Genomic DNA, 24,651 nt, shown 5'->3' with positions numbered 1-24,651 from the left:
TTGTATAAATATAGTGTAGTTCAAACCCATATGACTATGTTTCTTCCGTGGGACACAAAAGGAGATATTTGTAACAAGAAGAGGGTGTGCAAATGATGACAGAGATCCTGTCTTAAAGGAAACTTTTTCCTGTACATTGAAAAGTGCAGTCAACTTTATAAAACTCTTTTATATATTATCACTAATCTAAATCTCTATGCCTAATCGAAATGGCTTTTATGGCAGACGACTAACTTTATAAAATTCATTTATAAAGTGCTTTAATCTATTGCATGAGCGATACAGGATCGCTGGTTTGGGATCTTATACGGTCTGCTCTTTCATCAATGTTTTTTTTTTAAATATTCTTCAAATGCAGCTCTGATTTAAAAGGTTGTTAAAAACATCGAGGGTTTGCTGGGTGTGCAGTTCAGGTTCACTTCTCTTTGACGGCGTGTGTTAAAAATGCAGCTGATCTTTGGGCAGATGAGAGTTCTAGGTAATAACCCCATTATTTCTGTTTTTAACAATTCAATAATTTCCGTCTGTCAGGTTTTAGAGTGTGACAGCGGAATAATTTGAGCTCACTGTTGCTGTATTCATGAATCTAATTTCACCTCAAGTGGAAATTAAATGTGTCAAATGGATAGCCAAGTTTGTGTGTGTGTGTGTGTGTGTGTGTGTGTGTGTGTGTGTTTTATTTAAAAAGTTCTGTTTCCTCTGTTTCTGTTCAATGGGTTACATCCCAGTTTGCATACTTCTATTACACACTAACACTATTACACAAGCGGGGCCATCGCTTGTTATGGGAAGGTACATACTTTCTCCACATCGGCTACAGAACTGAAAAAAACAATTATATCCTTATTTTTCTTTTAAAAATGTTTGAAATATATCTCAAGATTTGTATATTTGTTCTGAAATGTGTCAAATCATCATAGGAAGCATCAGTTTCCGCAAGGTAGATTTAAACTATTTAAAACGCATGAACTAAAATACTAAAAAATGCATTGATTCTTTGAAAAGGACAGTTCGAAAGAGTCGCGGAAATGACTTCACAACTTTATCGCCATTTGTGGACTTCAAATTTTTCAACCTTAAAGTAATGTTCCGGGTTCAGTATTATAATAGGTTAAGCTCAATCAACAGCATTTGTGGCATTATGTTGATTACCACAAAAAATAACTTCCACTCTTCCCTCATTTCTTTGAAGAAAAGCAAAAATTGCGGTTAGTTAGTCACTTACAATGGAAGTCAATGGAGCCAATCTATAAACATTAAAATACTCACTGTTTCAAAAGTATGGCCACAAGATGTAAACAATATGCATGTTAACATAATTTTTGTGTTATAAAATCCCTTACTTACATACCTGTGTAACGTTATATCCAATATTACAACTTTGTTGTCATGGAGACAAAACTCAGGTAAACCCTATAATCTGGTACACACTGTAATGCCAGTAAATCCTGGATTTTATCACATTAAAATTATGTTAACAAATATAACAATTATGTAATAAAGCTACGCTTTTGAAACAGTGTGTATTTAGATGTTTATGGACTGGTCCCATTCACTTCCATTGTAAGTGCCATAGTATAACTGTGATTTTTCCTTTTTATATATATATATATATATATATATATATAAACGAGGGATGTTGAAATAATTTGTATGCATATAACCCTATGCTTCAAATGCTTTTGACTGAGCTTAACTTGTATTGAACCCGTAACATTCCTTAAACGCTCTTGTAGTCGCAAGCAGAGACACTTCCCTACCACACAGTCTTTTGGAAATTTAATGTGCAAAAAAAAAAAAAAAAAAAGAAGTGCATTGAGTTCATTGTGATATTCACAATGCTGCTTATTTTTACATTAGTATTAATTATAAAACCATGGCAAATATAATGTAAATATTAGATGTAAAGCATAACCCTATTTTGAAATACATAGTAAGACAGTATGGCCCTATTGGGAAATACTACCATGTCACAAAATTGTCAAGTTCAATGCAAGCGTACTTTGAATTTGGGATGCAATATATAGCACAAATAGTATGCTAATTAGAATTCACCCACTCTCCTCTTTTCGGCATCATACCTTGTTTCTCTGTTGGGCAGTTAATACAGCAGAGGTAATTTTACAGCATATAAATGTTACATTCTTCTCTCACTCATTTCAAAGTGACACTTCGCAAAATGGGTCCTCGTTTTCTAGTGTCTGGCTGGATAAATTTCAATTAAAATGCCTGTCGGGATGGCTTAAGGGGTACACGGTGATTCAGAAATAAATAAGATGACATGTGAATATATGAATGAGTAAACAACCTTTCACATTATGTGGGACAGGAGAGGAATCCTGGCATTGTGATGTCAAGGTGCCCTGGGCCAATCACCAGGGGCCAGGGAGTGAGCTCATGAATATTTATGAGGAAACACATTGGACACATATGGAACTGGTCGGTCGTGATTTTGCTTCTAAAATAGCTGAATTTCGTTCTGGTGGAAATAGAAAGCTGATGCCTCATGCAAACTAAGGGCCTCCGACTGCAACGCAGATCAAGATATGATAATTTGGGGAAAGTAATGTGGCTCTGCATCTCTAGGGCAAATCTGATGGGAAACTTTTCTTTCCGAGCGTGCAAACACATAAAAGAGCTGATTAATAGCTAAATCTGCAGCAGGTGTTTTGGTTTCAAAAGTGCTGTTTAACAGTAAAAAATACAGTAGAAATTATCTGACAAAGGTTATCTGTGAAACTGTAAAGTACTTGATTATTAAAGGGTTAAAATTCTACCATCAGTTACTCACCCTCATGTTATTTCTAAACCCATATGATTGTCTTTCTTTGTTGAACACAAAAGGAGATGATTTGAAGAATGTTGGAGCTTCTATTTTCCATACAATTAAATTTGACAGTGATTTTTACTGTCAAGCTCCAAAAAGGCCAAAAAGAGCCATTAAGTATCATAAAAGTATTCCATAACCTGTGAACTACACTTCAAATCTCTGAAATGAGAAACAGGCCAAAGTTTTAGTTGTTCAAATGTGCAAATGAGAGCTACAGCAGAGGGGAATAACTTAAATTTGCTTCTGTGAATCACATTAATCAATATAATGGATTTAGAACAACACATGGGGTGCGTAAATGATGACAGAATTCTCATTTTATGATTAACTATAACTACTGTAACTAAATACTCATACAAACTGGTCTGTGTTTCAGCAATGAACCAATAAGACCACACACACTCCATCACGTGTGTGTATCCATCATCACACACACACACACACACACACACACACAGAACATTGGCTCTCATGAGCAAAATCGTAAGACTCTTTGGTAAAACATACACACAACAACATTAATCATCCTATTGCATCTCATTGAAGTTAAAGAGCACACACAAACACACACAGACACACACACCATTTATCACTCTTTAGCATCTAGTTAACGTTGTTTGTCAGGAGGAGACCAGAGGCTGTCATATAAATCAGAGAGAGAGAGAGAGAGAGAGAGAGAGAGAGAGAGAGCTGATGAAAAAAGTGAAAAATAAACAAATAACAGGAAATGAAATTGAGAATGAGGAAATGAGAAGAGAAGAGAGAAAGTGGAAAATTAATATGATGAGGAAGATAAATAGGAGAGGAAGATGAAGAGGAAAAGAAAGAAGGGAAGAGAGGAAGAGGAAAACGAAGAGGAAAGAAAGAATAGATGAAGCTTAAGGGGAAAATAAAAAGGATGAGGAAATGAGAAGGGAAGAGAGGAAAAGGAAAACAAAGATGAGAGGAAGAAGAAAATGAAGAGGAAAAGGAGAGGAAGAGGGAATAAAGAAGAGAGGAAGCTTATGAGGAAAATAAAAAGGAAGATGAGGAGGAAATGAGAAGAGAAGTGAGGAAGAGGAAAAGGAAAACAAGGACATGAGGAAGAGGAAAAGGAGAGGAAGATGAAAAGGAAGAGGAAAGAAAGAAGAGAGGAAGCTTAAGAGGAAAATAAATAAGGAAATTTAGGAGGAAATGAGAAGAGGAGGAAAATTAATATGATGAGGAAAATAAACAGGAGAGGAAGATGAAGATGAAGAGGAAAAGAAAGAAGGGAAGAGAGGAAGAGGAAAATAAAGAGGAAAAAGGGAGAGGAAGATGAAGATGAAAAGGAAGAGAAAAGAAAGAAGAGATGAAGCTTAAGAGGAAATAAAATAGAAAGATGGGAAGGAAATGAGAAGAGAGGATTATGAGAAGGAAGAGGAAAAAGACAAAAGGAAGAGGAAAGGGAGGAGAGGAAGATGAAAAGGAAGTGGGAAAAAAGAGAGGAAACTTAAGAGGAAAATAAAAAAGGAAGATATGAAGGATGAAATGAGAAGAGAAGAGAGGAAGAGGAAAAGGAAAAGAAAGATGAGAGGAGAAACAGAGGAAAAGGAAGAGGAAAAGCAAAAGAAAGATGAGGGGAAGAGGAAGAGGAAAAGGAGAGGAAGGAAAAAGGAAGAGGAAAGAAAGGAAGTTTAAAAGGAAAATAAAAAATTAAATTGAAGAGAAGAGAAGAGGGAAAAGGAAGAGGAAAAAGACAAGAGGAAGAGGAAAGGGAGGAGAGGAAGATGAAAAGGAAGAGGAAAAGGAAGCAGAGAGGAAAAACAGAGGAAAAGGAAGAGGAAAGAAAGAAGAGAGGAAGCTTAAGAGGAAATATGAGGAAGTGGAAATGAGAAGAGAAGAGAGGAAGAGGAAAAGCAAAAGAAAGATGAGGGGAAGAGGAAAAGGAGAGGAAGGAAAAAGGAAGAGGAAAAAAGACAAGAGGAACAGGAAAGGGAGGAGAGGAAGATGAAAAGGAAGATGAGAGGAAAAACAGGAAAAGGAAGAGGAGAGGAGAGGAGAGAAAGATGAAAAGAAAGAAGAGAGGAAACTTAAGAGGAAATAAAAAGGAAGATGAGGTGGTGGAAATGAGAAGAGAAGAGAGGAAGAGGAAAATGGAGAGGAAGAAGATATTAGTGAGGAAATGAAAGGGTTAAAAATGAAAAGGAAATGTATTGTATGTGTATGTGAATGAGTGTACTTTGCTAAAGTTTGGGGACAAATTTGTACCCAGAAAACAGGAAAAAAAATCCCCTTTGGGGATATTTTGAGATGTCCTCATTTAGAAAAACAATCCATGCATAAATTAAATTGATTTTTTAAAATTTTAATAATGCAAAAAACTTCTCTGTTAGGGTTGAGAGTGTGGGACAGGGCTAGTTTATAGTAATTAGCTAACGTTATATAAAAACAATAGAAGTCTATGGTACGTCCACATTTAGATAGCTGATCAAACGTGTGTGCGCGTGTGTGTTACCTTGTCTGTGGAAGAGTTTGCTGCCCACTATCTCAGTCATGGATGCCACTTTCTGTTTCTGCAGTTTATCAGGTGGAATACAGGTGTAGAAATCATACAACAGCTTACTGTATACACACACACACACACACGAGAGAGAGAGAGAGAGAGAGAGAGAGAGAGAGAGAGAGAGAGAGGAACAGCTTATAAATTAATTTGTTGATAAATTAAGATAAAACATTAAAATATAATATATAAAAAAGGCCTTCAGATCATCAGCGTGAATTATCACAACCAAAAATTCATTTTATTCAGCTTGCTTAACTAAACATACCTTAACAAAAACATGTTACATGTTAAAAGTCTTTAAATTATGGACAGCTTCATTCAAATGAGTAACTTCAGTTTTCTTGTAGTGCTTTGTACTTCTGTAGTGCACGAAAGAACAGTGGCTATTTATTTATATTTTTGATCTAAATCTTTATCCATAAAAGATAAAAATAGAAGAAATCAATCCATAAGTAAATGCTCAGACTGCTGTGGGCAGAGAAAGTGACCAGTGATATATTGATTCTCTCTGAACACAGTCTATATCTGTGAGAAACTGTATCATATCGACCCAATCGAAACAGTGAGAATCGGTCTGTGCTTTGTGTTCAATGATGAATTGGATAACACTTAAAGCAAAACACACACACACTCCCGCCTCAACACTACAGTATAATTATATACTGTAAAACCTCACGCAAAAGTGTGTTTATATAATCTATACAAGTGAAAGTAATTTGCAATAACTCCTGAAAATCCACAACGAGCTGAGACGTGAAATTCCAGACTTTTAAATTCTGCCTCATATTACAGCACACACTGCTGTGCATCGATTAAAAAAGTGTTTCTTTGCAACACCTTAGATTGTAGCATCTTATAATTCTTATAAGAAATTTATTTTTCACTGTATAGCATTTTTGAGTTGGCTATATGTTCCTTTGGAGATTAAAAAGAAGCATTATAGGCTTCTCGGTGTATTTGTTTCTGGATTCTTTAAAGCATCAGTGGCCGGATTCATAACAATCTTATTGCAATAAATTATATGAAGTTCATAAGAATGTTCCCAATTACAAAAAAGAGAGAAAGAAAAAAACAAAAACAGGATTTCAGGAAACAAAATTTTATATTCAAAATAATATACAAATGTTATATATATATATATATATATATATATATATATATATATATATATATATATATATATATATGTGTGTGTGTGTGTGTGTGTGTGTGTGTGTGTGTGTGTGTATAGGATACTTCTTAAAATACTTTTTTATTGAAAAAAAATATATATATATATATAATTATTTTTTTATTTTTTATTATTATTTTTTTTTATAAAAAAGTGAAAAACATTCTTAAGAAGTATTTTCAGGAATACAAAATATTTAATACAAAATAATAGATAATTTATATATATATATATATATATATAATGTTAAAACATTCAGGAATACAAAATATTTTGTGCAAAATATAAAATAAACTTTTATTAAGTTAGAAAATAAGAATAAATTTAGGTCTGTCTACAAACAAATTAAAATAATGTCATACTGGCTTGAAACAACATGAGGGTAAGTTAATGATGACATAATTTTAATTTTTGGGTTAACTATAACTAAATACTCATATAAACTGGTAGTACAAGCACAAAAAATAATATAAGAATATTCCTAAGAAGTATTTTCAGGAATAGAAAATATTTTATACAAAATAATATACAGTATATACACTATATTGCCAAAAGTATTCGCTCACCTGCCTTTAGACGCATATGAATTTAAGTGACATCCCATTTTTAATTCATAGGGTTTAATATGACGTCGGCCCACCCTTTGCAGCTATAACAGCTTCAACTATTCTGGGAAGGCTTTCCACAAGGTTTAGGAGTGTGTTTATGGGAATTTTTGACCATTCTTCCAGAAGCGCATTTGTGAGGTCAGACACTGATGTTGGACGAGAAGGCCTGGCTCTCAGTCTTCGCTCTAATTCATCCCAAAGGTGCTCTATCGGGTTGAGGTCAGGACTCTGTGCAGGCCAGTCAAGTTCTTCCACACCAAACTCGCTCATCCATGTCTTTATGGACCTTGCTTTGTGCACTGGTGCGCAGTCATGTTGGAACAGGAAGGGGCCAACCCCAAACTGTTCCCACAAAGTTGGGAGCATGGAATTGTCCAAAATCTCTTGGTATGCTGAAGCATTCAGTGTTCCTTTCACTGGAACTAAGGGGCCAAGCCCAGCTCCTGAAAAACAACCCCACACCATAATCCCCCCTTCACCAAACTTCACAGTTGGCACAATGCAGTCAGACAAGTACCGTTCTCCTGGCAACCGCCAAACCCAGACTCGTCCATCAGATTGCCAGATGGAGAAGCGTGATTCGCCACTCCAGAGAACGCGTCTCCACTGCTCTATAGTCCAGTGGCGGTGTGCTTTACACCACTGCATCCGACGCTTTGCATTGCACTTGGTGATGTATGGCTTGGATGCAGCTGCTCGGCCATGGAAACCCATTCCATGAAGCTCTCTACGCAGTGTTCTTGAGCTAATCTGAAGGCCACATGAACTTTGGAGGTCTGTAGCGATTGACTCTGCAGAAAGTTGGCGACCTCTGCGCACTATGCGCCTCAGCATCCGCTGACCCCACTCTGTCATTTTATGTGGCCTACCACTTCGTGGCTGAGTTGCTGTCATTCCCAATCGCTTCCACTTTGTTATAATACCACTGACAGTTGACTGTGGAATATTTAGTAGCGAGGAAATTTCACGACTGGACTTGTTGCACAGGTGGCATCCTATCACAGTACCACGCTGGAATTCACTGAGCTCCTGAGAGCGGCCCATTCTTTCACAAATGTTTGTAGAAGCAGTCTGCATGCCTAGGTGCTTCATTTTATACACCTGTGGCCATGGAAGTGATTGGAACACCTGAATTCAATTATTTGGATGGGTGAGCGAATACTTTTGGCAATATAGTGTATATATATATATATATATATATATATATATATATATATATATATATATATATATATATACACTATATTGCCAAAAGTATTCGCTCATCTGCCTTTAGACGCATATGAACTTAAGTGACATCCCATTCTTAATCCATAGGGTTTAATATGACGTCGGCCCACCCTTTGCAGCTATAACAGCTTCAACTCTTCTGGGAAGGCTTTCCACAAGGTTTAGGAGTGTGTTTATGGGAATTTTTGACCATTCTTCCAGAAGTGCATTTGTGAGGTCAGACACTGATGTTGGACGAGAAGGCCTGGCTCGCAGTCTTCGCTCTAATTCATCCCAAAGGTGCTCTATCGGGTTGAGGTCAGGACTCTGTGCAGGCCAGTCAAGTTCTTCCACACCAAACTCGCTCATCCATGTCTTTATGGACCTTGCTTTGTGCACTGGTGCGCAGTCATGTTGGAACAGGAAGGGGCCAACCCCAAACTGTTCCCACAAAGTTGGGAGCATGGAATTGTCCAAAATCTCTTGGTATGCTGAAGCATTCAGAGTTCCTTTCACTGGAACTAAGGGGCCAAGCCCAGCTCCTGAAAAACAACCCCACACCATAATCCCCCCTTCACCAAACTTCACAGTTGGCACAATGCAGTCAGACAAGTACCGTTCTCCTGGCAACCGCCAAACCCAGACTCGTCCATCAGATTGCCAGATGGAGAAGCGTGATTCGTCACTCCAGAGAACGCGTCTCCACTGCTCTAGAGTCCAGTGGCGGCGTGCTTTACACCACTGCATCCGACGCTTTGCATTGCACTTGGTGATGTATGGCTTGGATGCAGCTGCTTGGCCATGGAAACCCATTCCATGAAGCTCTCTACGCACTGTTCTTGAGCTAATCTGAAGGCCACATGAACTTTGGAAGTCTGTAGCGATTGACTCTGCAGAAAGTTGGCGACCTCTGCGCACTATGCGCCTCAGCATCCGCTGACCCCACTCTGTCATTTTACGTGGCCTACCACTTCGTGGCTGAGTTGCTGTCATTCCCAATCGCTTCCACTTTGTTATAATACCACTGACAGTTGACTGTGGAATATTTAGTAGCGAGGAAATTTCACGACTGGACTTGTTGCACAGGTGGCATCCTATCACAGTACCACGCTGGAATTCACTGAGCTCCTGAGAGCGGCCCATTCTTTCACAAATGTTTGTAGAAGCAGTCTACATGCCTAGGTGCTTCATTTTATACACCTGTGGCCATTGAAGTGATTGGAACACCTGAATTCAATTATTTGGATGGGTGAGCGAATACTTTTGGCAATATAGTGTATATATATATATATATATGCAAAATGATCTATAAACTTTTCTTAAGTTTGAAAATAATAAAAAATGGTAAGGTTTATTCTAATTATTATTATTAGTAGTAGTAGTAAGAATGTTTTGTGAATCTGGCCCCAGTAAATAGATGCTTTCTAAAGAACTACAGAATAAAAATGTATTTGTAAATAAGTTTTACTACGGCGTTAGACTATAAAACCCTTGTGGTTCCAACAGAAATCTTTTATAACTTTTTTTATTTTTATTTTTTATGTAGGGCAGGTGAGGGTAGATGGGTTGGTTATATACATTTTAGGCCGTATGAGACTCACCTGAGAAGTTTAGCATCGAAAACCGTCTCTAAGTCTTGCAGCACCGCTGGCAAGTATTTCAGAGCGGCCACCTACACACACACACACACTTAACTTTAATCATTCATTAGTGTTTAATATTTCATATTTCTTTAATCATTCAATAATGCAGGTACAATACATAATTTAACTGAATTTAATTTTTTGTTAGAATAATCATTTGTATTTAGGTAGAGCACTACCACTACCTCACAGAAACATTATAAAACCGTTAAAGGGATAGTACACCCAAAAATGAAAATTCTGTCATCATTTACTCACCCTCATGCCATCCCAGACGTGTATGACTTTCTTTCTTCTGCTGAACACTAATGAAGATGTTTAGAAGAATATTTCAGCTCTGTAGGTCCATACAATGCAAGTAAATGGTGACCAGAACTCAGAAGGTCCAAAAAAATACATAAAGGCAGCATAAAAGTAGTCCATATGACTCTAGTGGTTTAATCCATGTCTTCTGAAGTGGTATGATAGGTGTGGGTGATAAAACGCTAAATATTAAAGTCCTTTTTCTCTGTAAATCTCCACTTTCACATTCAGTCACCTACTGCTTGGGGCTGGTCAAAGGTGGAGATTTATTGTAAAAAAGGACTTATATTTTGATCTGTTTCTCACCCTCAACTATCATATCAGTTCAGAAGACATGGATTTAACAACTGGAGTCTTATGGATTACTTTAATGCTGCCGTTAAGTCCTTTTTGGATCTTCTGAGTTTTGGTCCCCATTCACTTGCATTGTATGGACCTACACAGCTGAGATATTCTTCTAAAAATCTTCATTTGTGTTCTGCAGAAGAAAAAAAGTCATACACATCTGGGATGGCATGAGGGTGAGTAAATGATGAGAGAATTTTTATTTTTTGGGTGAACTAGCCCTTTAAATTAAGAAAATACTGCCACACACACACACACACACACAAACCTGCTCCAGTAGGGACATGGTGTAGTCACTCTTCATCAGGTTATTGATGGACTCAAATAAACTTTTGAAAGATTCTTCAAACTCAGCCTGTTCCTTCCCTTCATACAGTCTGAAGAGAGAGAGAAAGATTTCATTATCTCTTCATCACACATTCATACACATTATGGATGTTTGTTGTGGCTGCTCTGATAATGTGACTTTGATTGACCCTTTATCAAATTTAGGAGACGGCCCTAAAGGCTTAAAATGAAAATTCTGTCATTGTTTACACACTGTCATGTTGTTCCAGAGAGTTCCAAACCCAATAAGGAGAAGCGGTTGTCCGTTTGGGAGCTTGACAGCCCCTGGTTACCATTTTGCTTTCGTCGTTTGGAAAAGAGCAGCGTAAACATTCGGCTAAATTTTCCCATTAGTGTTTTATGACAGAAAGCATCAAAAAATGAAATAAATAAATGGCTTTTTGAATTTGATATTTTATTTCCAAGTAAGTGGTTGTAAGATATCTATATTTGAGATATATATTTTTAGTTGAAACGTTTTTTATTTATTTTTTTAAACAGCTCAATTACATTGAGTAGAGTAAAATCCATGGGATCTAATCAAAAACAAAATATGTGCATGAGGTGAACATTTTTTTTTTTTTTTTTTTTTTTGGTTTCCAATTTCAGTGCAATGTCCAGCAAGGTGCAGCTGTAACAAAACCTGAAGGGTAATCTGACTGCCTCAACCTTCCATTTTTTCAGATACTAATAGGGCTACACTATCTATTTTTATTTACTCACTAGTTCAGAAAATTTAGGGTAGAACGATAATGGTTGAAATGATCATAATGATTAACATTTTAATCAGAATCACATAAATCACTGTTGCCACTGCTTAGATATCAATTCTAAAAGAAAAGGAAAAAATAATAAATTAAACAGCAGCTCTCATGTTGAACAAGGTGTTAAAACTGCACACAAGTAAATGATTCCTTTTGACCATTAATAAGCCTGTTATATTTTGCCCATGCTTTACCGCCAGATTTACTCTGTAGGGTGTTCACATTTGAGCCCTATTAAAAAGATCAAATTAGATGAGATGAGATGAGACGAGACGCTTGCTCACTAATATCACAGAAAGTTATGCTTAATTATCCGTGACCGCAGTTAAAATATGAGTAATTGTGCAGCCCTAGTACAAGGGAAAGTTAAATTATTGAGAACAAGGTTTACCTTAGATAGAAGGAACATTGATCTCTTAAGATGGTAACTTCAAATAAAATGCCATAATTTAACACAAAACAGCACAGAACTGTAAACACCACCATTAATGAATACAACAACTATTTATGCTCCACATAAACCTTGCCCGGGACTACATAATTAAATTTTCTGGTTTAATTATGCAGCCACATAATTACATAGCTCAGCTGAAACAACTCTTTTTTATTTTCTAATTGACTTTAAAGGAATATTCCGGGTTCAACACAAGCTGAGCTCAATCGACAGCATTTGTGTCATAATATTGATTACCACAAAAATTTATTTTGACTTGCCCCTCCTTTTCTTTAAAACAAAAAAGCAAAAATCTGGGTTCCAGTGAGACACTTACAATTGAAGTCAATGGGGCCAATTGGTAAACATTAAAATGCTCACTTTTTCAAAGGTATAGCCATAAACATGAACAACATGCATGTTAACATGATTTTAGTGTGATCAAATCACTTACTAACCTTCTCTGTGTAAAATCATAGCCAATTTTACAACTTCGTTGCCATGACAATGTAACGTCAACAAACCCTAAAACCCTAAAATGACTGTAAAAATGACAATTTCAACAACTTTACAACTCAAATAATACATGAGTTTTAACAGAAGAATTAATGTAAGTGCTTTTATAAAATTATAAGCTTCACATTTAAACCCTTCAAAATTTGGCCCCATTGACTTCCATTGTAAGTGCCTCACTGTAACTTCGATTTGTACTTTTTTAAAGCTACACTATGTAACTTTTGGCCCTCTTGTGGTTAATAAATAAAACTGCGGAAGAACGTTGTTTTGGTTGTACTTCGGCTCTGCTCCTCTGCGTGGATGAATGTGGTTCGAGGCACCGGTGTACACATGGATAAAGGACATCTTATCAGAGTGAACGGACAAATAAATAACGAAAGAAAGGAAAAGACGGATATCCAAAAACATCATCTGAGCAGGTAAATGCCATATCTTATGCTGTTGTTTTGACTTACTGGAAACATTGATGTTTTGAAATAAATGACGTTACAAAAGATAGGCAACGTTCATTAACATTAGACAAAACCATTGCTAGTCTGATAAGGTCAAATGTTGTAAAGTTTTTATAACTGCAGGACATTCTGGTCAAACAGACAACGGTAGTAACTAATTTATAGACTGTCATTGTTACCAACCAGTGGTCAACATAATTTCAAGACTCACATATTTATATAAATTATTGCCATTATACAGAAAAATACACATGTGTGCTAGCAAGTGAAAAGATCTGCACCGATTACAGTATAATAATTGTATTTCACTTCACACCCCAACTATACATAAACCATATCAATAAAATATTGTACCTGTTGAGTAAGAAATTCTCCACCTCTGAAAAGCCAAGCCGATGTTGATTCAGGTTTTATTATGGACTCTGTCACTTTCCCTTTTTGCTTGTAGACTCTGCTCTGTTCGGGGTTTCTTTGTTTTTATAACCGGTGATTCCCCGGAGGTTTGCCGTTTCGAATGATCCATGGTAAATTAGTAGCTGGATCTTATTTTCTCTGTCATCACGCAGGGGCGAGTGACGTATGTATACAATTTCCCACGAAATCTGTCCCGACAGCTCTAAAATATAAATCAGTATTATAGGTTTATGAAAGTGTTTTTGGGTAAAGACATGGTTTGTAAGATGGATTTTTGTTGCACTCTCTCATTAATGACATTTTGTTATTTTTTTTTTAACAAAAAAAAGTTACATAACGTAGCTTTAAAGAAGAGGAACGAGTCAAACATTTTCCAGTGGTCATATGGGTTTGGATCAACATGAGGGTGAGTAAATGATGACAGAATTTTCATTTTTGGACAAATTACTCCCTGTCTCTCGCTCTGTCAGTCTGTCTTGAGTAACTCGGCACAGATGTTCTAGTCGGTGGGGTTTCTGAGGAGAGAGATTATGCTGCAGCTCACGACAGTATTTACCATGGTACCGCTGAAGAACAGACGAGATTACTGCAGCATTGTTTCCCTAATCCACATGACAGCCACAGTTAATACACCACCTCTGACCTCCACACAATATAAAACACACCAACAATACAGTCATTCACACTTCATTCCCAAAGCTGTTAAAAAACACAATTGAACAAAAGTGCAATCACAGATCACATATCACAGAATCACATATTTCACATCATATATTTATGAATCAAATGACCAAGCATACAAACACTCTATCAAACAGCCTCAAGTGTTATGATTATGTTGGTCATGCTGCCTAGGGCTAAATATAAACATACACACAAACACACACACACACACAGAGAGTGTATGTTAATCCTGATGGTGGGTATGAAATTAGAGGCATTAAAGTTTCTACTAGACCGCAGTCAGAGCATCCACTCAAAGGGATAAAACACATTCAGATGCAATGAAAATCAGTGATAAACCTTAAGAGAAAATAAGAGCAGTCATTTATAGCAAAAGCGTAGATAAAGCTGCAAAACACAAACACAGAGAAAATCAAATTCAGCAGAAAGACCTAAAATAACCCTGGAGAGTTCAGAAAGCAGTGGAATAATGCTTCAAGGGTCACTACAGAATTCTGTGCTCTCTAGCGACATCTGTGGTTGAAATACAGGTGCATCTCAATAAATTAGAATGTCGTGGAAAAGTTCATTTATTTCAGTAATTCAACTCAAATTGTGAAACTCGTGTATTAAATAAATTCAATGCACACAGACTGAAGTAGTTTAAGTCTTTGGTTCTTTTAATTGTGATGATTTTGGCTCACATTTAACAAAAACCCACCAATTCACTATCTCAAAAAATTAGAATATGGTGACATGCCAATCAGCTAATCAACTCAAAACACCTGCAAAGGTTTCCTGAGCCTTCCAAATGGTCTCTCAGTTTGGTTCACTAGGCTACACAATCATGGGGAAGACTGCTGATCTGACAGTTGTCCAGAAGACAATCATTGACACCCTTCACAAGGAGGGTAAGCCACAAACATTCATTGCCAAAGAAGCTGGCTGTTCACAGAGTGCTGTATCCAAGCATGTTAACAGAAAGTTGAGTGGAAGGAAAAAGTGTGGAAGAAAAAGATGCACAACCAACCAAGAGAACCGCAGCCTTATGAGGATTGTCAAGCAAAATCGATTCAAGAATTTGGGTGAACTTCACAAGGAATGGACTGAGGCTGGGGTCAAGGCATCAAGAGCCACCACACACAGACGTGTCAAGGAATTTGGCTACAGTTGTCGTATTCCTCTTGTTAAGCCACTCCTGAACCACAGACAACGTCAGAGGTGTCTTACCTGGGCTAAGGAGAAGAAGAACTGGACTGTTGCCCAGTGTTCCAAAGTCCTCTTTTCAGATGAGAGCAAGTTTTGTATTTCATTTGGAAACCAAGGTCCTAGAGTCTGGAGGAAGGGTGGAGAAGCTCATAGCCCAAGTTGCTTGAAGTCCAGTGTTAAGTTTCCACAGTCTGTGATGATTTGGGGTGCAATGTCATCTGCTGGTGTTAGTCCATTGTGTTTTTTGAAAACCAAAGTCACTGCACCCGTTTACCAAGAAATTTTGGAGCACTTCATGCTTCCTTCTGCTGACCAGCTTTTTAAAGATGCTGATTTCATTTTCCAGCAGGATTTGGCACCTGCCCACACTGCCAAAAGCACCAAAAGTAGGTTAAATGACCATGGTGTTGGTGTGCTTGACTGGCCAGCAAACTCACCAGACCTGAACCCCATAGAGAATCTATGGGGTATTGTCAAGAGGAAAATGAGAAACAAGAGACCAAAAAATGCAGATGAGCTGAAGGCCACTGTCAAAGAAACCTGGGCTTCCATACCACCTCAGCAGTGCCACAAACTGATCACCTCCATGCCACGCCGAATTGAGGCAGTAATTAAAGCAAAAGGAGCCCCTACCAAGTATTGAGTACATATACAGTAAATAAACATACTTTCCAGAAGGCCAACAATTCACTAAAAATGTTTTTTTTTATTGGTCTTATGATGTATTCTAATTTTTTGAGATAGTGAATTGGTGGGTTTTTGTTAAATGTGAGCCAAAATCATCACAATTAAAAGAACCAAAGACTTAAACTACTTCAGTCTGTGTGCATTGAATTTATTTAATACACGAGTTTCACAATTTGAGTTGAATTACTGAAATAAATGAACTTTTCCACGACATTCTAATTTATTGAGATGCACCTGTATAAAACTGCAAGTTACCCGCGGAGGAACATTGTTTATTTTTTTAAAGTCTAACGCTTTGAGGTTTTACGCTTATGGTTGCCTGTGATCAATATATCAGAGCAGATCTGACAAGCTACATCAACACTGAAAAAAAATGTATTTAGTGGTGAAATAAATATAGCAGAAAAGATTAAGCACTTTCTACATTGAATAAGTTAGTGTAAGCGTGAACTTGAAAATATTAAGTAAATTCTACATATGTACTCAATTCAAACATGTAAAAATGTATGCTCTTGCTTCCAAGTAAATATTATTCATGAAAGTTTGCTATCTTTACGATGTGTCATCATGTATCAATCCTAAAGTAGAATGCCTTATCAATATTTATTCGCTAATTTGAGTAATTTTCACAGGTAAATAAATATGTAAATTTGACTTAACTTTTCAAAGCTGGTCTTCCCAGCGTTTAATTATTAATTATTAATGAGCTTGCATGGTTTCATTGTTTGCAAGTTTATTAGCACCGTTTTTATTGTTGATTTATTCTTGTTTTGTGAAGTCTGAAGTTCATTTTTTTACTCAAAATTACCTGAAAAAAATCTGTTGATTGTTACAGTCATCGTGTTTTCTGCACCAAGTGTTTAGGTCTGCATGCGCAGCACTGGATCTTGTCGCTATCACCAGTAACGCAAGGTGATGATGTCTTAAAGACTACATAGCACGCTTTAATATTTCCTGTGGAAGGCTTCTGGATGTCATATGGTACATGATTAAGCATGTGTTTATAAGGACAGTTCAAAATGAGAAATGCTCCAAAGAAACACTAGTTTAATTTTTAGAAAGTTTAAGGACCATGTACATCACATTTGTAAGTAATAGTTACTATGTTAACTTTAGTTAAATATATTCACTTTAATAAATATTTTGTCATAAAATAGATTTGACTTAATTTTACACCATTTACTTAGAAAAACTGTGAACAAACACTTGCAAAATAACAATTAAGTAAAATGTACTAGTCCTTTTTTCCAGTAGAGAGTCACTGATAGTGCGAAGAAAGTACAAGAAGTACAGGTGCATCTCAATAAATTAGAATGTCGTGGAAAAGTTCATTTATTTCAGTAATTCAACTCAAATTGTGAAACTCGTGTATTAAATAAATTCAATGCACACAGACTGAAGTAGTTTAAGTCTTTGGTTCTTTTAATTGTGATGATTTTGGCTCACATTTAACAAAAACCCACCAATTCACTATCTCAAAAAATTAGAATACATCATAAGACCAATAAAAAAAACATTTTTAGTGAATTGTTGGCCTTCTGGAAAGTATGTTCATTTACTGTATATGTACTCAATACTTGGTAGGGGCTCCTTTTGCTTTAATTACTGCCTCAATTCGGCGTGTCATGGAGGTGATCAGTTTGTGGCACTGCTGAGGTGGTATGGAAGCCCAGGTTTCTTTGACAGTGGCCTTCAGCTCATCTGCATTTTTTGGTCTCTTGTTTCTCATTTTCCTCTTGACAATACCCCATAGATTCTCTATGGGGTTCAGGTCTGGTGAGTTTGCTGGCCAGTCAAGCACACCAACACCATGGTCATTTAACCAACTTTTGGTGCTTTTGGCAGTGTGGGCAGGTGCCAAATCCTGCTGGAAAATGAAATCAGCATCTTTAAAAAGCTGGTCAGCAGAAGGAAGCATGAAGTGCTCCAAAATTTCTTGGTAAACGGGTGCAGTGACTTTGGTTTTCAAAAAACACAATGGACCAACACCAGCAGATGACATTGCATCCCAAATCATCACAGACTGTGGAAACTTAACACTGGACTTCAAGCAACTTGGGCTATGAGCTTCTCCACCCTTCCTCCAGACTCTAGGACCTTGGTTTCCAAATGAAATACAAAACTTGCTCTCATCTGAAAAGAGGACTTTGGACCACTGGGCAACAGTCCAGTTCTTCTTCTCCTTAGCCCAGGTAAGACGCCTCTGACGTTGTCTGTGGTTCAGGAGTGGCTTAACAAGAGGAATACAACAACTGTAGCCAAATTCCTTGACATGTCTGTGTGTGGTGGCTCTTGATGCCTTGACCCCAGCCTCAGTCCATTCCTTGTGAAGTTCACCCAAATTCTTGAATCGATTTTGCTTGACAATCCTCATAAGGCTGCGGTTCTCTCGGTTGGTTGTGCATCTTTTTCTTCCACACTTTTTCCTTCCACTCAACTTTCTGTTAACATGCTTGGATACAGCACTCTGTGAACAGCCAGCTTCTTTGGCAATGGATGTTTGTGGCTTACCCTCCTTGTGAAGGGTGTCAATGATTGTCTTCTGGACAACTGTCAGATCAGCAGTCTTCCCCATGAGGAAACCTTTGCAGGTGTTTTGAGTTGATTAGCTGATTGGCATGTCACCATATTCTAATTTTTTGAGATAGTGAATTGGTGGGTTTTTGTTAAATGTGAGCTAAAATCATCACAATTAAAAGAACCAAAGACTTAAACTACTTCAGTCTGTGTGCACTGAATTTATTTAATACACGAGTTTCACAATTTGAGTTGAATTACTGAAATAAATGAACTTTTCCACGACATTCTAATTTATTGAGATGCACCTGTACTTCTTGTACTTTCTTCGCTTTCTTGTACTTTCTTTGTACTTTCTGGGTAGCTCAGCGAGTATTGATGCTGACTACCACCCCTGGAGTCGCGAGTTAGAATCCAGGGCGTGCTGAGTGACTCCAGCCAGGTCTCCTAAGCAACCAAATTGGCCCGGTTGCTAGGGAGGGTAGAGTCACATGGGGTAACCTCCTTGTGGTCATGATTAGTGGTTCTCGCTCTCAATGGGGCGCGCGGTAAGTTGTGCGTGGATCGTGGAGAGTAGCATGAGTCTCCACATACTGTGAGTCTCCGCATTGTCATGCACAACGAGCCATGTGATAAAGTGCGCGGATTGACGGTCTCAGAAGTGGAGGTAACTGAGACTTACCTACTAAGTAGTGGGAATTGGGCATTCCAAATTGGGAGAAAAGGGGATAAAATTAAATTTAATACAAAAAAATTTATTGTCTGAGCAACTAAGTAGCATATCAAACACCAGACCTTCAAGCTAGGACAAATAACAGAAGCCTGACATTTCCCGCCAAATCAAACCCGAGAGCTCTGAATGTAAAACCATTATTGTAAGTTTATCGTAGTGACTCGTGATTGTAAACGACAAAAGAAATTGGGATTTCAACAGAAAAAGAATGCAAAAAAAGTCCCCAAAAAAACTGGTGGTTAAAAATATTAAATATAATTAAAAAAATATTTTTAAATATACAAAATTACGCTTAATTTAACAAGACATACATGTATTTTTATGGTAAAATATTGTTAAAAAACAAAATTTTTTAGAAGTAAAAAGCATGGTTTACCTGAAAATTTATATGATGTGCTTTTACAGTAAACTATTGTTAAAATTACGGTGACAAACAACAATTAGGTTGTTTAACTATCCCGTTTGATTTGACCTAATTTATGTATTTATGTTTCTTATTCATTTTGATGTACACTGGGGTTATACTGGGACATATGTTGTTTAGTTGTAATGTTTACAATTACTGCATTATTTTTGTGTCACGTGTGTTACGTGGTGTTTTGTTTGTGTGAGTGACACTGTGCACATATACATATTAATTGTGTTATTATGGTGGTTAATAATACATTTTAAAGATTTCTGTAGTTCCAGTTGGTTGATATATTAACATTATATCATTTAATGATATACGGTTGTGAGCTGTAAAACACACAAGCCTCCTGTAAAGCCTGAAACATGGTCAAAATAATTTTTATGGTGACTTTCTGGTAACAACAGCTGCTAGTTTTGTAGTACCAGTGGCAACTGTTTACCAGGATAAATAGTTACATCTCAGGAGAAGATGCTTGTTTCAGTGCATTTAAAGCATTTGTCCCGTTGGATTTCCCGCCAAAACTTCACAAGCACTGAACGACACTTGCATTTGCAGAGCAGATTTGCTTGAGATGTGACGAATTCCAGCTGCTCTACAAAGGCAGTTTATTCAGGGACAAACAACTATGGATGCATCACACCGGCGGTGGGCAAATATGTTGACAACTGACATAAAGTGCCCCTCCAATTTGATTCTTTCTGATGGGTTATTTGAAAAGCACACCTCGTTGATGTTTTCAAACCTCATCATCAGAGTACAGCGGTGCCTGCTGCGAATGCAGACAATTCAAAATTACCATCTAGCAAAACTCCCTCCTGCTGGGAGCATTCTGCACTAATAAATAACGCTGTGCACGCTGAGAAATCGCTCCGAGTTATAACTCAGCCTGATGCGGTGGTTTATTTTCTAGAGATGTCAGTATTCTATACGATAAAATATTTGGCTGAGAGTAGTACAGTGACTCCTCAAATGAAAAATGAGACAGACAGAGAAAGAGCGCAATGAATAATTCCAGTAAGATTGTGCAGTCATCTGTCTGTATTAATTGCGGTCTGTAATTAACAGTGTTTATTGGGATAATATGCTGACTGATCTGTTGCTTTCGTCTGTCATTCATCAGTTGAGCCAAAGCTAATTTGCCAGCATTCTACACACACACACACACACACACACACACTCTCTTCATCATTAAGATTTGTTTAGCAGCTGTTTAGGCATCAATGACTATTAGGCAAATTAATGCTGCAATCAGCTGCTGCAGACACTGAACACACTATACACCACACACACATTAACTTACAGTATTTAGAGTAAATGACAACACAGTCTCATAACAACTGGTAAGAATTTGCACGAGATGGCAAAATCACAAGACAGCTTGGCTTGACTGGTACGACTTTTACTCACATAAAGACCAACCAATCAACAAACAGAATTTTAAATCGATACAATACAGGCATCAAATGTTGGATATCCTATCCATCACTTTATATTTAGAAAGGAAATGTCACACACACATTTGGTTACTCGTTCCATATTTATGTTGGCTTGACAAACTTTGTATAGTTTTTTTTTTTTTTTTAATCCCTAAAGTCATCCTAGAGCTTTCAAGCTACATTCACCAAACTTGGTACAGACTTTCAGACTGTTCTGGAATAGTGTGCTATGTCTTTTCTAACTGATCAGACTTTTGGTTTTTGCACAGTGGTCAATCAAAAATGGGAACAAATCCCACAGAATTACATTGAAAGAATGTTCAAAAGGGCCAATGGAATGCTCATTAATTCAAACTCCAATTGCCAAAAATTCAAAGGTAAACAAACCCACAAAAGGCCTTTGATCTGCTTTAAATTTCTCTCTCTCTCTCTCTCTCTCTCTCTCTCTCTCTCTCTCTCTCTCTCTCTCTCTCTCTCATATATATATATATATATATATATATATATATATATCAAAAGTTATTTTCCTACTGAAGTCATGGTTAGGTTTAGGGGTTACACCTAAAAATAAGTTATAATTGTTAAAACTGGTACATTTTTCTACAAGCAAGCTCGTACAATTTCTGACTATTTCTCCATCTCAAATAAAGACCAAAAAATAATAATAATATTATATATATATATCTACACTACCGGTCAAAAGTTTTGAAACACTTGACTGAAACGTTTCTCATGATCTTAAAAATCTTTTGATCTGAAGGCGTATGCTTAAATGTTTGAAATTAGTTTTGTAGACAATGTCAAGGGAACTCCTTCAATACTGTTTAAAAAGCATCTCAGGGTGATACCTCAAGAAGTTGGTTGAGAAAATGTCAAGAGTACATGTCTGCAAATTCTAGGCAAAGGGTGACTACTTTGAAGATGCTAAAATATAACACAGTTTTGATTTATTTTGGATTTTGTTTAGTCACAACATAATTCCCATAGTTCCATTTATGTTATTCCATAGTTTATGACTTTACTATTATTCTAAAATGAGAAGAAAAAAAAAATTATAATAAAGAATAAGTGTTTCAAAAAAAGAAAATCCGGTAGTATATATATATATATATATATATATATATATATATATATATATATATATATATATATATATATATATATACATACCGTATGTATACAGTATAATTAAATAAATGGTTAAGTTCAATTAAATTGTTAAATCATTACATATTGAGCACTGTAACTGTGCCAAGTCTCTGTCATTAAAAAATAAAAGTCCCCGGTGTATTTCGGTCTTGTTTATAGTTAAAAACCCCACATTATGCACCAAATCTAAATTTTTCTGGTTATTATTGGAATTTTGGATGCACAATAAAATGCTTTTGGGATATCATTCATTTTGTCACCTTCTGTCATAGTACGGAAAGACTTACAACATTTTTTATCATTATATAAATCGATTTTTACAAAAAATATCGGCCATTGAATCGGTTATCAGCCCTTTCCACCACCTTAATTAGCAATCTCGGCAAAATCCATTATCGGTCAACTTCTTATCTCATACTAATTATTACGACTTGTCATGACACCAGGTTGGTACAGTAAATGAGGACATACACTGAATTTTATTATGAATCTTTTTTTTTTTTTTTTTTTTTTTGAGGATGTCCCCAAAAGGGAGGTTTTGTCAGATTTAGGTCACTTCTCAGGAGAATTTTGTCTTAAAATCATAATGAAGTACACACACACACACACACACACACACACACACAAATACACAACTTCAATTTTGGTGTTTTCTTTCCTACACATAGCTATCATCTGACTTCAGAAGACTTTAAATACAGTACAGTGCTGGAGTCACATGAATCACTTGTATAATCAGTTTTATTATGGGTTTGCATCATTTTTGAAGTCACAACTAATTTTAATTGCCTGGAAAAGAGCACCAGCACAGTTTTCAAGAAAGTCATACAGGTTTGTAACGACATGAGGGTGAGTAAATGATGACAGAAATTTTGGGTGAACTATTCCTATTATTAACTATTATTAACTATTACAAATATTTTTTTTCCTTTCAAATAATATGCATTGATGAATTATCCACAATGTGACTAGGAACTTGAATTAGGAAAGTAAATAGAGTCCATTTTAATTCCATGTTTTAGTTCCAAGTCTAAATCAAAACATCCACTCTAACTGTCACAGAAACAGGACAGCAGCGTGAATCGGGGCTTTCTAAAAAAAAAAAAGCCAGAGTCAGTGGTTCTGCTATGACGACGGTATTCATGGGCCCTGCAGGCAGAGAGATAAATCACATCCGGACAAGGACCCTTAATGACCATCAAACACCGCTGTTACACTGCTCAACACAACACTACAGACAGAGTCTGCTGCAGGGCTCCTGCAGATAATGTGACCCCCATCAAAAACTCTATTGAATGAGAATGAAATCCATCACAGATACAGTCCTTGAAAAGGGTTCATGTGATGGCATACTACTATTATACTATGTAGAGTATGTAAATGGATACATGGAATATCCACATAATCTTCTACATTTGTCAAAATGTGTAATGCACTCGATTTGACCTTCCATTTCCAGTGTGATGAATGAACCAGAGTAATATAAATCATGATTTTCAAATCAAATTAAGCCATTAATTAATCTTTTTTCTTGACTCATAACATGATCTGCCTGTCTGAAGTTAAACTATTTCAATTTAAATTGGATTAAATTGCAACATATCCAAATTTACTTCCTAGATGATAACTGGACATGATTTGCTGAATTAAACATGCAACTTAAGTTAAATTAATGAGGTCATGTGACAACAATACTACAGCTTCAAACCTTTTTTTGTTGCATTCAGCATACTGTTTTGCATGCTAATTTTTTAAAGTTTAGTAGGCAATATGCAATATATACCGCACAGTGTGCAGCAAGAAGTAAAATAGTATTCCATTCCAAGAAACAAAGTGTAATTGAGGAAAGTGACCAGAGAAATTACTGACACATTCCTACGAATGTCTTTATTACAATCTATTTTCAGGGAGGTGTTCATGTTTGCATGTCGTCTTGTTTGATGTTCTCTGATTCAGCTGTGGAGTTTTACACACAAACACACACACACACACACTTACTGAGAGTAGAGCATTCGGGAGCTGACGATGAATTTGAAGATGTACTCCAGGGCTTTGAGTGTCCTCAGGATCGGCTCACAGGCTTCACCTTGGCTCGACACGTCCAAATACGTCTTCAGCACGGACATCAACTTCCTATGGCACACAGGAAGAGAGAGTGTGTTTGTGTGAGTGCTCATGAACTTTAGGAGACACTGTAATCATTGTTGTTTAAAGTGAGTTATTCAACAAACATCAAGATAGAAAATTCAATGCAAAAACCTCTAGATGAAATGCATGGATGCACACGCACATATACTGCCATCTAG

At 36.6% G+C, this 24,651-nt stretch overlaps 1 protein-coding gene across 2 annotated transcripts in view; it reads right to left on the bottom strand.

Annotated features, from left to right (window-relative positions):
• LOC127418064 (dedicator of cytokinesis protein 2-like) overlaps positions 1-24,651 on the bottom strand; it is a 161,177-nt gene that overhangs the window by 108,018 nt on the left and 28,508 nt on the right. For both annotated transcript variants that reach the window (XM_051658421.1, XM_051658420.1), the window contains exons 21-24: positions 24,344-24,478; positions 10,902-11,010; positions 9,944-10,014; positions 5,307-5,413 (exon numbers count right to left, since the gene is read on the bottom strand). In XM_051658421.1, the coding sequence (XP_051514381.1) occupies positions 5,307-5,413; positions 9,944-10,014; positions 10,902-11,010; positions 24,344-24,478 (422 nt within the window). The remainder of the gene's footprint in view (positions 1-5,306; positions 5,414-9,943; positions 10,015-10,901; positions 11,011-24,343; positions 24,479-24,651) is intronic.

Source organism: Myxocyprinus asiaticus, chromosome 27 (assembly GCF_019703515.2).
Source record: "Myxocyprinus asiaticus isolate MX2 ecotype Aquarium Trade chromosome 27, UBuf_Myxa_2, whole genome shotgun sequence".
In the NCBI taxonomy this organism is placed as follows: domain Eukaryota; kingdom Metazoa; phylum Chordata; class Actinopteri; order Cypriniformes; family Catostomidae; genus Myxocyprinus; species Myxocyprinus asiaticus.
Note: the sequence above shows the minus strand (reverse complement) of the source record. Positions and strands in the feature narration are given on the sequence as shown.